Here is a 16,922-nt window from a genome sequence, read left to right on the forward strand (position 1 = left end):
AAAGCTTTTTTTAAAACACTCTTTCGGACGTGTGTTTTTTATAAACAAAAACTTTAATTTCTAACATAATCCCAAACGGAATCTATATCATCAATTATTGTCACTAAAGGAGCTAACGTACATGGGATGTTTTCACAGACAAAAGACGAACTCAAAGACAGGCTCTTTGGCAAATCTAAGGTAAATATATATATGTATTAAACTTTTAGCCATCCCATTCCTCTCTCTCTCTCTCGATCTTGGTCTTGAGACTCCATACATGTATATATGTCGATCTCTAGGCTTCTCAAAAGTCTCTCACAAAAGAGAACACCAAGCCACAGGAAATCAAACTTCGTACTCAAGAAAGAGCCCTCAAACGCGCCATGTTTAACTACGAGGTGAGTGATGAGCTTGCTGATCGATCTTGTACTCGATCTCTTAATTACTTTGAACATTTCAAACGGAAGCAACTACTCATGCAGGTTGCAACCAAGTTGTATATCATAGAGCAACAGAAAAAACAAGCAGAGAAGTTGCAGAAGGTAATTAATTAAACATGTCTTCAAAACACTAATTTATTAATTTGTAATATATATAAACATGCTAACCCTGAAGCAGATGATAGAAGAGGAAGAGATTCGTTTGTTAAGAAAGGAGATGATTCCGAGAGCTCAGTTGATGCCTTTCTTCGATAGACCCTTCTTTCCACAAAGGTAATGATGCTTCCCTTTCATACAGTTGCCATTACCAAACAAAAAATAAAGGAAAAACCACAAGTCAACACAGTAAAGGTGAAAAATATTACCCTTATAACCTTGTGTTACTTTTCTTTAGTAAATTGAGAAAAATGAGATCTTTTTATCTAATAATCCACGTGAGGGATCTGCAAACTCTTGATAACATGTTTTTGTTTTTAATTTTATAGATCAAACAGGCCCTTGACAGTTCCTAGAGACCCAAGTTTCCGCATCGTGAGCGGCAAGTGCGGAACCCGCATCTCTTCCGGTGGACTCTATGATTTTCAAGGGAGTCAAGGTCTGAAGCCCATCAGATAAGAGCATAGCCTACCGGAAAAGCTTGTCAATTACGTACTCCTCATGCTTGTTCATGCATACTACTAAGTACAATGTAGTCGTAGAAAGCTTCTACTTTACTTTCTGTACGTAGTTGTCATATGCTACGTCGTCGTCTATAGGGAGTTAATATTAGTGAGAATTACCTAGTTTTTTTTTCTTTTTTTCTTTCTTTCTTCTTTTGTGGGTGTTGTTTCTATGGGAGGAGACGGCTTTTTCCTTAGACAAAATAAAGTAAATAGTCTTTTGCCTTGTAATTCCCTTCCTTATTATTACGGTATTACCTCTCTCTCTCTCTCTCTCTGTGTCTGTTGTTTAAATCACACAAGAATTAGACCATAATCAGATAGAGATAGTAGCATGGACAATGGACTTTAAGCCTCTTAGATATTTATCAAAGGTGGTCCGGGCCACAAGCCCGAAACAAACCAACGGATTGTGAGGCCTGGAAGGATATTTCAAGTACAAAGCTGCGAGCAGCAGCTGATTGAAATAAAATACACTTCTCAAAACAAGCTCCACCTTTTTCTTTTTTCTTTTTTTAAGAGAAAAGATAAATATATTTTATACCATTATCTATGTCTAAAAAATATAATATGTTACACATAAGCCCATCACTTGAACCCACGGGTCAAAGGCCCAATGACCCAAGAAAGCCCGATACATCCGAATGGGTTTTATGAATGCAACCTAGCACAAAACAATGGATACGGCGTCGTTTCTTACACTCTCAGACGACCAAAGGCCAACTACTTTATCACAATAAATCTCCTACACTTAACAACCAGATGCATCTATCACAATCAGGATACAACTTGGTTATATGGACAGTTCACACATAGCAAGATCATCGGAACGGTTATGATCCTGCTCTTAAAAGACTCCTAACAAATACACGACATCCTCGAAATCCTATTAATATATGTAACAGCCTCTTGCCAATCATAAAGATAGGAGACACGAATATTAACTCTGCCGGCTGTTACACCAAAATCCAGTATCTTCCGCCCAGTCATCATAACCACCTCCGCATGATCAACCATAAAGGCCTCACCCCAAAGGTACGTGGGGGACTAAGACATATACTAAGTTTAAATAAACACTGACTTAAGTATCGGAGGAGGAACCGCCGACCAACACCGGCGCATCCTCTTAATGCGTGCTCTAATTTTGCAGGTCTAACAGAAAGCATAAACAAGCAAGGGGTAGTGTGGAGGCTTGGATTCCCTTGAGCTCATCATACTGGAAACTGCTTCAACATAATATAAAAACATTTTTAAAAAATACACCAAATTCAAGTAGTTTTTGATTTATAGATAAAAAGATTCAAGCAAATGCACACAATTATAACAGAACAAATATTTCTAATTGATCATATTCACAAAAAACCCAACAAAGTTTATAATTTTTTTTATTCCTTATCTTTTCTTTCAATATCTTAGCAAATATAAAATATATAGAAAACATATTTCTCAAATCTTCTTCTGTTTCTTTCTTTTTAATCATTCATGTTTTTTTCTTTAGCAAATAACAGAATGTTAAGAGTTTACAACAAGCAATAGAAAAGGTTGACCTCTTTGGGAGGCAGCGAGGCACTATTTTCTGCCTTTTTTCTTGGGACTTTTGAGGAGGATAAAAGCTTAGAAAGTGTGAAAGGGAATGGAAACTTCATTTAAATAAATAAAAAATAGGGAAAGGAAACGTTGTGTGATGAGAGCAGAGAGCCATGCTAGAAGAATATTAAAGAGTACTTCATGCTAAGATTTTATTTTTAGGAGGGGGAAACATTGACAAAGTGACAAAAATGTCCATGCTTAGTCACATGCTTGGCTTTTGCAAGCCCTGAATAAACCATCTTGTTAACGTATTGATTGAATTTTGATCCTTTATTTACTAAGGTTGGATTTGTTTTTGACAAAAATTGGTTTTTTAGGGAATATATTTTTGGGAAAAATGATTTCTTTTTTATTCTTTGATTGAAACCCTGAAAATAATATTGAAAATTTTTTCATTATGTCAAATCCCATTTGCTTGTAATTTTTTTTTTTAAAAAAAACAAAACAAAAAAACACTCATAAAAATCTCTATATGAAAAGATAAGTGATTGATAGACGATTGCTGTAGAAAGAGAAGATTGTGACAAAATAAAGGAAATGGCGGTTGAAAGGCAGAGGAGGCAAAGTTTTCCTCTATATATGATAATGGATGATTATGTTGTTCCGAAAGAAGGGGAAACAAGCTTCAGAAAATGATGTACGCGCTCTTCGGGAGTGTGAGTTATTTTCTTTCCTTTAGCGACAAATTTATTGTTCACTAAAAAATTATTTATTGGTGGCCAACATTTTCCGTCCATATCAAACAACAAAAATTGGCAAAAGGAACTGAAACAAACGCTACCTAAAGAACATTTAATCTATCTGTTTAGGTAAAGATCGAGTGAGTAACTAAAGACCTTTTATCTTTATAATATTTCTTTATTTATAAAAATAGAAGTATTACTTATTATTATTATTTTTTTTTTAAAAAAAAAACTATTAGATTACAAAATTATGATCTAAAACCTTAAACTATAAAAGATTATACATAAAACCACCTTGTATAAACATCCCTGTGTAATGTATGAGTGAAAGATTGCACTTCCTTTTGGTTATTTTGGCTCAGCAGGAGTTTTGACTAATTGCTCTCGGTTTCTTGAAAAGAACAACCCCCCCCCCCCCAAAAAAAAAAATTAAAACGCCTGTCACGCGCGAGCCGAGACGTGTGGGTCTTTCGTCCGGTTCTTCATAGAACCGGTTGGGTACTATAATCCGTAGGGCGCTTGACCATACTACTGTTCCTTTTCTCTATCGCCTTCAATGGTGACGAATGCCAAAACCAAAACCAAAACCAACTGAGCCAAAACTGAACGGCGTTGTTGTTAGGGTTTACTGCCCGTGCCACATCCTTTAACGTCATCGTATAAGCCGTCGCATTAGCCTCCACCGACTCAGTTCTTCCAATTGGTGCGTAAGCTTTATGATTTCATACCCAATCTCTGCAGCTTTCTCTTTGAATTTGCTTCTCTGTTTGTTTATTTGTTCCAGTATTATCGTATTACTGTTTCAGTTTTGAGGATTTGCAGCTCAATTGTTGGATTATGGCTTTTCGATCTTTGTGTTTTGATTTCTAGGGTTTTTAATATTACCTCTTCGTCTTCTTCGTTTTTTTTTTTTTCCTTTCTTTTTTTGTTTTCTTTCTAGTCCTGTTGCTTTTGATTCCTTTGCCAAAGCTTAATACCTTTTGTTAGGCTGGTTTTGTGTAGGTTATATTTGTGTGTTCTCTCGGATTCTAGATAATGAAAATTACTCGGGAAAAAATTAATTGAAGATTAATATTTCTAAATCGTTTTTTTTTTTTTCCCCTCTGGTCTAAAATAAGGAGAATATAGCTAAGAAATTGAACTTCAGCCTCAGTGGAGTGGGGTTTTTTGTATTTTTTTGTTTCCCATTTCATTGATTTCTTGGTAATTTCTGTTTTTGGGTTCTGGTATTTGTATTCATTCGGGTGTCCTCATTAGTTGTTGACTTCTTTTGTCACAGGAATGAGACGGTGACGCTTCCAATTTACCGTTATTGCTGAGAATTATAAATTGTCTTCGTTCTGTAAGTGTGGGTGGATATATTTCATAACCAATAATGGAGATACAGACTTGTGGTAAACCAATTGATTCTTTGCTAGAAAAAGTCCTCTGTATGAACATTCTTTCTTCTGATTACTTCAAAGAGCTTTACCGGTTAAAGACATACCATGAGGTGATAGATGAAATTTACAATCAAGTTGATCACGTGGAACCATGGATGACTGGAAACTGCCGTGGTCCTTCAACAGCGTTCTGTCTTCTTTATAAGTTTTTTACTATGAAACTCACTGTCAAACAAATGCATGGCCTCTTAAAGCACCCAGATTCTCCTTACATTAGAGCTGTAAGTAGAGCCTTTTCGTATCTATGTTTCACTTTGTCTTGATTTAGATTAGTCAAAGAATTGACAGTACTGAAATGATTTGCGTGCCTATATGTCAACATGATATATGCGTCTTTGGAGTGTCATTTGAATAAGAGGAAAACCATCTAGCTAAGAAATATATTTTCTAGATTTTTTTGTCAAATTCATATTTTCATTTTAATAGTATTTATCATCTACATAAAATTACTAAGAAATTTCCATGCACTTGTTTTGACATCTTCTTAATGTGGGTTATATAAAATCTGAAGTTGCTTTTTGACTAATTGTTTAGAATGTCTGATCTATGTTTGTGATTCTAGAGGGCTCATTTAGGTCTAGTTTTTCCTTTGCAATAATGAATGCTTTTTCATTGGGATTTTATTAGTAATGAAACTTTAATATTTATTTTTTGTTGTGGTAGTGAGTTGTTCTCCACATGTATTTCTTCCCCACATTGCTTACTTACTAGGTAAAATTGAGCATTATAAGTAATTATAGAAAAGCTTCAAATTGACTAGCCATTTTAGAGTGATAGTGCAGATGTGGCTAGTGCTTTTTCTTGGATCTGTGCCCCACATGTAATTGGTTTTCTTTGTCTCTATATTTTTCACTTGTAAAAATGGGTTCTTTCTGGCCGTAGTACTAGTAGATAAGGGGTTTTAAGGTAGATATTTTGGGATCAGTTACGAAAAGCTAGGAAAATAGGATTAGGTTTAGGCTCTCTATAAGGGTATGAAAGATGGTTGTGATGTGGGGTTGCTAAGAGGAAGGGACACAAGTTGAAACTTGAGTTATGGGATATGAAGAGTATATGCTTAAACAGTGTTTGGAAGATTAAACATGTTTTTTATTTATTTATTTTATTTTTTATAATATAAGTTATCGAAATATTATTAAAAGTGTAAGACACGCCCAAGTACACAGGAAGTATATAAGAGAAAACATAGATAAAAAAGAATAAGAAAATCATGATAACTAAGCACTAAAGGATAAACAAAAGTAGTTGTCCAAAGATAAAGAGTATAAAAGAAAAAAGACTCTAGTTCCTCCAACATCCTCTCACGACCCTCAAAATTTCTATCATTCATTTCCCTCCAAAGATACCACAAGAGGCAAGAAGGCACCATCTTCCACACAACACCACCCCTAGTACTGGTGTAGTCAACCAACAAGCAAACGAGTCAATTACATGGCTAGGCATAACCCAAGACAGCCTAGAGCGGCGAAAATTAAACATGTTTAAAAAAAAAAAAAAAAAAAATTGGTTACTATGGGCTACGGTTTTAAGATTAGGATGTTTAAGATCTCGATAGCAGTTTAACGAGGGTGATGGTGTTTAGATGGGGTTTTGGTTGTGGTTTAAAGGAGAGAAGAAGTGCAGGAAATTATTGTAAAAGGGTGATGCAAGAGTAATGTAAATTTCTTTAATAACTAATAAAGTTTTGTTAGAAAAATGAGACACCTTAAGTATAGTAGGATTATACAAAAGGTTCACCTAAAGAATACATGCAAAATTCAGATGATCTATGAAATCTAAAAATTGGATGCTTCGAGAACAAGCATCTATGCATACAATGATCACAAAATTAAAGAAACTAAGCTGGGTCATTCAAAGCTTAAGACCAGAAAAGGTCCTGTTGTTTTTCTCCCTCCTAAGAATCCCCATTGTAAATAGAGGAGTAGCATTCCAGGTCGGTTCATTACTATGTCCCCTCAACATACCCTTCCAACTAAAAACACATCAATAACCTTCAAATGCATCGCCCACTGAACTCCAAATAAAGCAATAGGTGTTCAACTGATTCTTTACTAGACTTACTCATACAAAACCAATTAACAAGAATCATATTCCTTTTGATGAGATATCCCGAGTCAAAATCTTCCACTATGCACATTTCCAAGCTTAAAAAAAAAGGCGACCTCCTTAGGGATTTTAACAGCAACCTTTTCTTGGATTTTGCTTTGCCATTTGCTTTTCCAATGAAACAACACCTGATTAGATACTCTCAAAGCCTCGTAAATGTATGGCTAGGATTATAATTAATTTAGGGCTATGATTCAATTATACTTGGATTTTAGGGTTCTATCCTCTTATAAATAGAGGTTATGAAACGCTAAGGACACTTGAATTTGTGTTCTATATAAAGTTTCCTTTTGACTTCTAGGTTCTTTTGAGAACCTAGGGTTCTTGCTTCTCTTAGCACCGTAAGAGGCTCTTTGTTTGTTTTTCTATAGAAACACAACTTTGTCTTCGCTATCATATTTTTGTTAAGTAGGTTTCATGTATATTAGAACTACTATTCGTCGTATGCTCTTGTTCTTATAACTTTTAGATGCCTCATCCATTTGTGCTTTAAAGTTGGGATCAATTTTATATTCTTTCTGACATTGTAGCCAATTTTTATTTTTATTTTTTAATGAATAGTAATTTATTAAAAAGAAAGGGGCATTGTAGCTAATGTTATGATATTCATTATTTTCATGTACATCATATGTTAATATAGTGCTTACAGTTCATCTTAGCTTTGAGCTTGTTATGCCTTAGAATATCTGGGACTGATATGTCAAATGTTGGTTGCAGGTTGGATTCCTGTACTTGAGATATGCTGCAGATCCAAAGACCTTATGGAGTTGGTTTGATCCATATGTTAAAGACGAAGAGGTATTGAAAGGTGTTATGCTGCTTTTATCTATTGGCATATGGTTTTTTAGTATTTCATATTTCATTAGAATTTAAGGGAGTGTCTTACTTTCTAAATTTGATTGAATTTATTGAATGGTTGCTTTCTTCTAGTGTGATTACATGCTTTTTCTTTTGCTGCAAAAAATGGTAACTCTTGAAAAGGAAGATGTATTTCTTGATCTCTTTCCTTAATATAGCAATTTTCTTGTCAATAGACCAAAATGTCAAATGTATAGAAAAAAAATTAAAAAATTAGATAGATTTGTAATTTGAAGTACATGAAGAAACCTGGGCAGTTCTACAATAACTGCCTCAGTTTAACAGGTCATAAAAAACCCATGGGGTTTGGTTTGGTTTGATAGAGTCATATGCTTAAACGATCTAATTAAAGACCTGGACTGATCTAGGCATTGGTTCGCTGGCTTTAATAAGGTGTTGAGCCCCCATGGCAAGGTTTTCAATGCCTTAAGAAGAGGTCAGTCTTTTTAGTTATCATTAATGTAAATCCTTACCTTGAGACTTTTTGTTAACTTCATAAGGGAAGCAAGATGGTTCCAGCTCTAGTTCTCTATTCTGATTAACGGCACTCCCAATTAATTTTTCAATAGATCTCGTGGTCTGAGACAAGGTGATCCTCTATCCCCTTTCCTATTTGTGATTGTTATGGAAGTTCTAAGTCGAATGATGCCAGCTGCTGTGAATGGGGGTTTTATCTCAGGTTGTTTGGTGGGGGCTGGGAATGATGATTCATTATCTATCTCTCATCTCTTATTTGCTGATGATACCCTTATTTTCTGTGGAATTGCACCAGATTATTTCGTTATTTGAGATGTGTTCTCATTTGTTTTGAAGCTGCTTTAGGGTTGAAGATTAATTTGGCGAAATTGAATTGGTTCATGTTGGTAATGTGCTGAATGTGAATGGTTTGGCTCGTATTCTAGGTTATAGGGTTTTGTCTTTGCCCATGAAATACTTGGGCCTTTGGGTGCTCCATTCAAGGCAAAATTGAATTGGAATACAATTATTGAGAAAATGGAGAGAAGATTAGTGGGCTGGAAAAGGGCTCTACTTATCTAAGGTGGTCGGGTAAAGATTTTCAGGCTCATTTGCTGGACTAGTTTGAATTCAACTAAAAATAACCTCTTATGTCCAATTAGCTCTCAAGGCTTCTGCTACGTTATCTTTGGGCTGCAAGTGTTGGTTGATCTTATCCAACTATAAAAATATTGCGTTTTTTTCTTTTTCTTTTGTAAGTAAATATCATTTTCACCATATCTATTTGTACTGCCAGTCTTGTGATAACTGTTAAAACACTTACTCAAATTCAATGGAATTAGTTATTTTTCTTAATATAATCCTTGTCCATTTTATAATAGAATCATGATATTGTACTTCAGGAATTCTCTCCTGGATCCAATGGAAGAATGACCACGATGGGTGTATATGTTCGTGATTTGCTTCTTGGACAGGTTAGGTGTGCTTAATATTTCAAATATCAGTGTGCCTGCTTCAGCACTTTCTTCTCTACTCTTGTTTGACTTTATTGAGCATTGGTTAATAATATCCAAGATTCATAAATAATTACTTACTTTGCATACCACAGTCTATTGAATCACTTGATATTGGAATTCCTGAAAATAAATTCTTAAAACTTAAAGTAAGGAGAATACAATAGTTAGTATTTCTAAGTTAAACTGAGATCTTTTCATCTTCAGATACTTTCTTCTAGAATCTTGATGTGCCAGAAAATTCCAAAAAAACAGATACAATGCTGCTCCCATGTTTTAATGTAACAGCTTAATGAGGCACTATAGATGTCTGTGGGCATAAGTCCAGCCTTCTTGTCCTACAAATAATTTGTAAAAGAACGAGCTTAAAAGAGCAAGATGTGGCTGCCTTCTTTTCCCTTCAAGTCTCATGCCAAAGAGAAAGAATTGTGCACTCCTGTGAGGTCTTGTAAAATAAGGTTACAAAATGAATTGCAATAAATTTTAGAGTATTTGTATTTGATATTCTACCTTGCAAGTTTTTACTAAACATCTGGACAGAATCATGGCTTGTCTTCATTTCCAATTTGGTGGAAAAGTGAATTAACACACTTCGTGCTCTTGCAGTACTACTTTGATACCCTTTTTCCCCGCATCCCTGTTCCTGTAATGCGCCAGGTTGTATCGAATCTTGAGAAGTTGAACCTCCCCACTAAGCATTGTGGTGTAACTGGGGATACTACCCGGCATGGATCTGATGACACTGCTCGTCGGCCACCCTCTGTCAAAGCTGCACTTTCTGTCTCTTTTGGTCAGCGTGCTCCTCATCGTGCTTCTACCAGGGACTCCTCACCTGTTCGTCGTACCGTAACACCTGCCTCTCATGATAGAGCCAGCAATGATGATCTGCAAAGATCTCCCCGGAGCCGTCGCAGCCAGAGTCGTGAATACTCTGATAGAGACAGGGATCGAGACCGATATCGGAATCGAGAAAGAGAAAGGGATCTGGAGCAAGATCGAGAAAGGGACAGGGATCGGGTTCGAGATCGAGAAAGGGATAGGGATAGAGAGAGGGACAGAGTCAGGGATAGAGATAGGGACCGGGAGAGAGATAGAGAGCGGAGTTATGATTATGATCGGAGGTCCAAATATTCTGAGAGGGAAAGCAGAAGGGAGCATGAGAAGAGCAGCCATGATGATGGTAGGCATTATCATAGTAGGAGTAGAAGTAGGAGCAGGAGCAGAAGTCGGAGCTTGCAAGCTGGCCTTGCACAGATTGATCGTCCTTCAAGTCCACAAAGAAATGGGAGCAAGGAGAGGACATCGGTATCTAGCAATTTGGCTAAACTTAAGGATCTATATGGTGATTTAGGCAATCAAAAAGGCGACTCTAGCATGGAAAGGATTCCTACGAGGGATAATGGTGGTGAAGAAGTAATTAGACTCGGTGGTTCTACTTGGAAATAGTGTGAAGTGGTTCTCAGGCAAATTCCTGTGGTATCAAATGTGTTATTGACGTCTTTAAGGAGTACAGCTCCTTGTGTTTGGATCAATAAAGCAAACGCCTTCATGACTTGGACCCTTTATTCTCTCTCTCTCTCTCTCTCTCTCTCTCTCTCTCTCTCTGAGTAGATGTAGATTGAGGGATGCTATCAATACCAGCCTTGTATTCTATGTGTGCTTTTGCAAGGCTGGCTGCTGTACATTAGTTGTTATTCAGTTTTTGTTTTGCGTACTGGTTACATTCTATTTAATGCTTCATAATTGGATAATTGTTTGGGAGACTTCTGTGGAACATGTAATACTACATCTAACTGATTAAACGTGGATGACTACTTTTGACTTTCATGTTGTGCTTAGATTTTGTTTCCTCAAATTTTTGTGCTTTAGCACTAAGCATGCCCTGAGGGCTGACCTGGGAAAGGCCAACGGGCCAACCAGCGATGTAGAATGGAACTGTTCAAATGCTCTACCAGTTCGGTATCCCATGTCAAAGCTGGAACTGGGATAGATGAATGGTGGTTTAAATGCAGGCTTTGTAAGTTCCCACGAGGAGCTGGTTTGGCGGGAATCTGGTTCCCCCATCCTTTCTGGAAAATCAGAAGCTTGAAATTGTTGAGAGTAATCAAATGAAGAGTGCTACCAATACTCTTGTACTAAAAATTATTATTTAATAGGGATAATTTTTAGTGTCACGTTAGAGCGAGACAGTAGCCATTTATTTCTCCTTCTATATCAGACTTTGGATATTACTGTGTTGCGCCAAGTATGACATAGGAATAAAAAAGACTGTTTTAGTGTTTTTTCCTTTTTAAGGAACAAAAAAAATGTGGATGACAGGGAATAAAACAGATTATTTTTTTAAAACCACACTAGTTTGCAATGGAAGCTTTCTTTTAACGGAAAAAGAAAATAACTCAGCCCACCAGTTAGGCAGTACTGACTTTGTTTTCTTGGTGTTCCTTAAGAAATGGAATATTGAAAATGTAAAAGTAAAGAGGACTGCATCGACCCACATATATAACAAAAGGAAAAAGGATTTGTATAGCCATACCCATGCAGCTCATACGACGATTTGAACAAGTTAGGAGGGTGTCGAATAAAATGAAAAGAATATATCAGAACCAATTTTGGAGGTAAGCATAGGAGTCAGGAGAAGAAGAAGTTATACAAGGTGCCGCTTCAGGTAAGCAGTACAAGATTCTAAGGAATTCTACAGTCCCACTAGATCTCCACTATAGATGCTACCACATTGATAGATTGTGTCAAATCAATCCCTGAAGATTCGAATGATAAGAAACTTGGAAGACAAATCTGTCGCATTGCTTCAATCTTCTCCTGTAATATCAGAAACATTATAATGCGCCTTTCATAGAAGGGGTAGCTTTAAAAAATAGGGCCTACTAAAGGAAAAAGCACACCACCTGTTGAACTTTAGGGAGACCAAGTGCCTTCTTACTCGCACTTGATAGAGCGGTATATGTGACGGACAAAAAATAAGGCAGCACGGAAACCGACAGCCCCAAGCATGAGAAAGAAACCATAGCAAATGCAAGCCATGTACCCAAAGAAGAACGAGGTTTGCATGAAACCTGACATATCTGATCGTGCATAATAGTAGTACAAGCAGTAGCCATAGATGAACAAGCCAGTTGATCCACCACAAAGGAAAGACCTGAGTACGTAAGAAGTATATAGAATTCAAACACAACCCCTAACAGGAAAATCTCTGTGAGTTGGATCATATAATGCTCCCTGAGTTCCATTTGCATCCAAATGATTTTAAGTGTACAATTACTGAAAGAGGTAAACTACAAGCAGATCTTCCTAAAGATCCAAGCTTAACAAGGTAATATATTTTGCCTTGCCATGATATCATTAAGAAATTAATTAAAAGTAAACACACTGAAAGTTATTGGACAGTGCATATGCTTCTATCCGGACTAGGGCAATTGAGCTAAAAGACTGGTCAACAAGCAAACTTCTATTCAAACATATTATAAAAGCAACACTAGATTTTTAGTTTTAACCTCTATGTCACCACCTAACTATTGATGAGCCTGTCTAAGTAACTTTAGTTATAAGAAAGCAGGCAGTAAAATCTGAGAAACTAACAAGAAGCATAGCATTGCTGCATGCAACAGAACACGCGGATTGACAATGAAAACACCCAATAAAACACAGCACGTACTACAGGTAGGAGATATTTTGTGCTACACATGATGCAGAAAGAAAATATCAGAAGCCTGAAAAAGAAAATAATACCTCCACCACCACTCATGGTCTTCGGCAGCAAGTTGAAAATACGTCAACGCCACAGTGATAAATGCAGTGACAATCAAGAGAATGATGAAAACTATAAACAGAATGCTGTAAATGGTGTAGATCCGGTGACCCCATACACTAGCAAAGATGTAGTAGAGTTCAATATAGATAGCACTGAAAGGCAAAAACCCTGCCATTGCCATCTGAGGAAGGGTTTTACGATACCAAGGCAATGATGGGATCTCCCTAGGAAATTTTGCAGTGCGACATGGAGCTTGAAACTCAGCCTTGCTATTCTTTCCAGCAATTCCACCCAATACTAATAAAGGTGAAGTTACAAGAGTCCATATAAGAAAAATCACCACAATTGTTCCAAATGGTAATGCTGCAGTGGAACTGTAACCAATTGCAACGGTATTAAGAAAGCAGAATGTGAGAAACAGTGGTCCGCAGAACAAGCTTCCAGTCAATAACAAATTTCTCACCTGTCATGCCAAAAATCATAACTGTTAAATGTAGCATCTTTCCAACTAAGGCTTCTCGTTTCCACAAGGACAGTACCACTGAATAATGTTTTACTCATGAAAATAATTACCATATGTAATTAGAATTTAAATTATGCATAAAAGATTGAAGACTATGCTAATTTTCAGATATTTCTAATCAAGAAAAACAAGGAACTCAAATCCATTCAAGTTGGAGAATAGAATTAATAAGTTCCAGAGCTTAGTCAAATAGGACAATATGAAGGCTTCTATATTCTGACTTTTACTCAGTCCCTTTGTCCACTTTTTACATGAACTGAAATGCACTCCAAGGACTACATTACTAGACCACCATTTGAAACTTCTTATGTTTGGGTCCCATTTATCACCCAATAAAATCTGATCGCCTTTTTTGGCATTTTGTATAGTTTTCAATGAACAAATCCAAAAACATTGTGAATGAAGCAATCCAAAAATCACAATTATCATGATAACAAATTAAAAGTTAGGATATTTCATGCACTGGAGAAACGACTTATCCTGCCCATTGCAGCGATGGCTCCAGCTTTTCTTAAAGGTGCTATTCAAGATGATAGATTTGCACATTAAATATGAAGGGTCAATCAAATTCATGGGACACACAAACTAGACATTAGATTATTCATCCCCTTCTCCCACCCTTAATTCAAGAAGGCAATTTAATTCAAGACTCAAAACCTCCAAGCAACTTCTGTTTGGAATAAATATCGTGAAACTAACTAAATTCACTATTCAAGACATGTCACTACAAAGGAGTCCCAAGAATATGAACCTCAAAATGGACCACCTATAAAATGATCTATATAAGGGACAAGAAAACAAATAATCCATTAATACATACCCAGTTGTTTCCTTCTAGCTGGCAATAGAAAGAGGCTGCAGTATAGCCCGCAATCCCAGATGTAAGTGCATATATGACGACAAGTGCCGTGAACAAAGCTCCGCGATTATAAGGATAAAATACACCAACTAGTGCAAGCATAAAAATGAAAATGGCACTGAAAACAAGTGCACATAGACAACATTACCAGGTTGCTTAACAAAGAAGTTAAAACAAGCTTAATTGCACTAAACATTTAAGAAGAGAACTTCTTATGCTTACAGAGTAAATAGCTGGGTGCCAGAACCAAGTGATGCTGCAAACAATGACTTGTACTTTGGATACCTGAATACATCACCATGAATGTACTTCCAACCAGTCTCCTCTTGGTCATCGGCTGCCTCCTCATCATGAGCATACCTTATACAAATAAAAGTGTAGACATTACCTTAGGCAATGAAAGGTTTGACCCATGTACTAATTAACAAGTAGGAGATGGTTCTTACTTAACAAAATCATTCTTAAGGACTCGCATGAGAATCGTGGCAAGGAATCCAGTTAAGAGGAGAACAGTCACGCATGAATTTATTATTGAAAACCAATGGATTTCCAAATGATGAGGCAACGAAGAAGATTGTGAGTACTTCTCCATCCTCTTCTCGAATGGAATATCTGTTTCCTTCCATTTGACTGAGTATGTCAATTCCAGATCAACTTCTTTGTCCTCGGTCAGGTCCACAAGGGCATCTGGATCACTTTTTGCAGTAATCTCAATAACACGATCCTTATTGTAAAACACCTCAAAATGAAGATGCTTAAAGAGGTAATACTTGTACTCGCTGGGGTCATCTTTTCCTTCCTTCTCAACTTTACCTAAGAAACCCCATATGGGCAAGTCGTCATAGTACATTTGGAAGTAGTAGTCCTTTAAAACTGCAGTCCGAAATTGAGAAACTTCTTCCTGTGTCAGCTTCTTTTTGCAAACAATCTTAGATTCTTTGTCTCTTTGGAATTCGAGTTTGTAGGGGGCAACAACTAATCGATCCCCATTCAGCACTTCCCCAAGAGCTTCTGTCTTTTCTTGCAGATGAGCTGCAACCAACACCCATCAACACAAAAAAGAAATAAGAAAGAGAACTTCCACATTGGATTTAGAGCATTTGGATGAAGAGAAAGATGAACATGCACAAACCTGGGTAACAGAAAGGGAGATCAAAATAACGGTATGTCTCACTGTTGCATTAAAGAACAAACAATAACATAACAACGTCAGCCAGTGTGAGAAACAAGCTACGACAAAATCTGAAACCAGCTACACAATAATCTCAAAATTATCTTCCAAATATCAAAATAAACATTAAACTCCAAATTGATTACGGTCTTCATTACATTAGCATGATCCTAGTTTCCTACATGTAGATGGGATCGCATAATTTATTCCATTAATCAAACATGTACGAAGCCAACAAAAAATGGGGAAAAATGAGTGAGAATGATCCAATTTCAGGATAAACATTTCAAAACCCGAAACCTCAATCTACTAAACAAAATGAGGAACCAGTAGAGAACGTGTATTTAGGCATCATTTCCTCAACATTTTAGACTTATTGCTTTCAAACGAAAAAATTGGTTAGCTTGTTGTTTTGCCCCCTTGAAATATCCAAAATACTAGGCATTACAGTGTAGTTAGTGCTACTCATAATAAAATATTAATCTACTCAACCGATCTTCTACAGAAATTCGCCTATCTCAGGTTCTATCATTGAATTGGAAACTTAACAACACAAAACGGCAAGCTTCCAATTTTCATTCCTTCTATTTCCAAGCAACCAAACAGAGTTCATGTAACTAAAAACACAACCAAATCGCCGTATATCTGCAACGAAAATCCACTATTCATTATAAGGCTCCATGGATTGCACAGAACCGAAGCACTGACACAAAATTCAGAATCCCCATCCCCAATCCCCCGGTTCGGTTGTTGTACACGCAGACGCATTTGGAATTGAATTCGAATTCTATATCCCAGAAAGGCAAGAATTTTAACTTCCACGGAACTGATATCCCAAAAAGTTCCAATTCAATTGATTGGACTTTTGTGCGATCAAGTCCAAATCCTCGCGGGAAATGAAATCTTAAACCGAATCCAACTCAGTGCGAATCGAATCATAGAAAACAATAAATAAATAAATGAAGAAATTGATTGAATATACCTGGGATTGTGGAAGGGTCCCACCTTGTTAGCGTAGAGAGGGACGCCCTCCCCTCCTTTGTAACGGTGATCGGACGCGTCCGATCTCACGTGAGTCAGGCTGCAGACGATCACAATGGCCACAAACAAACACGCCATTATCTTGCCCATCGAGAGTCAGAGAGAGAATGGCTGAGTCTGCTATGTGCAAAACCGGGGTTGAAGAAGTGTTAATGATAAAGTGGGGGAGGGGAAAGAATGTAGACGCTGGATTTCCCACGCGCCTTTTTGTGGAGTGGCAAACACTCTTCATAACGGGTGGAGAAGGAAAATGACCGGCGTAGATATGTCGGTTAGCCGTCAGCCTAACTATATCGGATCATCACGGAGTTAGCCAAGGGCATGTCATTGCCT

The 16,922-nt window shown here is 36.9% G+C and overlaps 3 protein-coding genes across 3 annotated transcripts; 2 read left to right on the forward strand and 1 right to left on the reverse strand.

The window, feature by feature from the left end:
• Positions 1 to 126: 126 nt before the first annotated feature.
• LOC132182125 (microtubule-destabilizing protein 60) lies at positions 127 to 1,257 on the forward strand. The gene is made up of 5 exons (XM_059595326.1): positions 127 to 180; positions 282 to 380; positions 465 to 524; positions 601 to 695; positions 908 to 1,257. The coding sequence occupies exons 1-5, from the start codon at positions 127 to 129 to the stop codon at positions 1,035 to 1,037; spliced, it is 438 nt and encodes a 145-aa protein (XP_059451309.1). The 3' UTR covers positions 1,038 to 1,257.
• A 2,563-nt stretch (positions 1,258 to 3,820) lies between these two features.
• Positions 3,821 to 11,056, forward strand: LOC132181231 (pre-mRNA splicing factor SR-like 1). Its single transcript, XM_059594353.1, has 5 exons — positions 3,821 to 4,057; positions 4,634 to 5,017; positions 7,620 to 7,700; positions 9,119 to 9,190; positions 9,836 to 11,056. Exons 2-5 carry the CDS (start codon positions 4,730 to 4,732, stop codon positions 10,673 to 10,675), a joined length of 1,281 nt encoding a protein of 426 aa, XP_059450336.1. The 5' UTR covers positions 3,821 to 4,057; positions 4,634 to 4,729; the 3' UTR covers positions 10,676 to 11,056.
• Positions 11,057 to 11,729: 673 nt separating this feature from the next.
• Positions 11,730 to 16,778, reverse strand: LOC132180451 (transmembrane 9 superfamily member 3). The gene is made up of 8 exons (XM_059593277.1): positions 16,531 to 16,778; positions 15,510 to 15,550; positions 14,824 to 15,409; positions 14,600 to 14,737; positions 14,339 to 14,495; positions 12,974 to 13,458; positions 12,133 to 12,383; positions 11,730 to 12,046 (listed from the first exon to the last, which is right to left on the reverse strand). The coding sequence occupies exons 1-7, from the start codon at positions 16,677 to 16,679 to the stop codon at positions 12,164 to 12,166; spliced, it is 1,776 nt and encodes a 591-aa protein (XP_059449260.1). The 5' UTR covers positions 16,680 to 16,778; the 3' UTR covers positions 11,730 to 12,046; positions 12,133 to 12,163.
• Positions 16,779 to 16,922: the final 144 nt, after the last annotated feature.

The sequence above is a fragment of the Corylus avellana genome, chromosome ca5 (genome assembly GCF_901000735.1).
Source record: "Corylus avellana chromosome ca5, CavTom2PMs-1.0".
Taxonomy (NCBI): domain Eukaryota; kingdom Viridiplantae; phylum Streptophyta; class Magnoliopsida; order Fagales; family Betulaceae; genus Corylus; species Corylus avellana.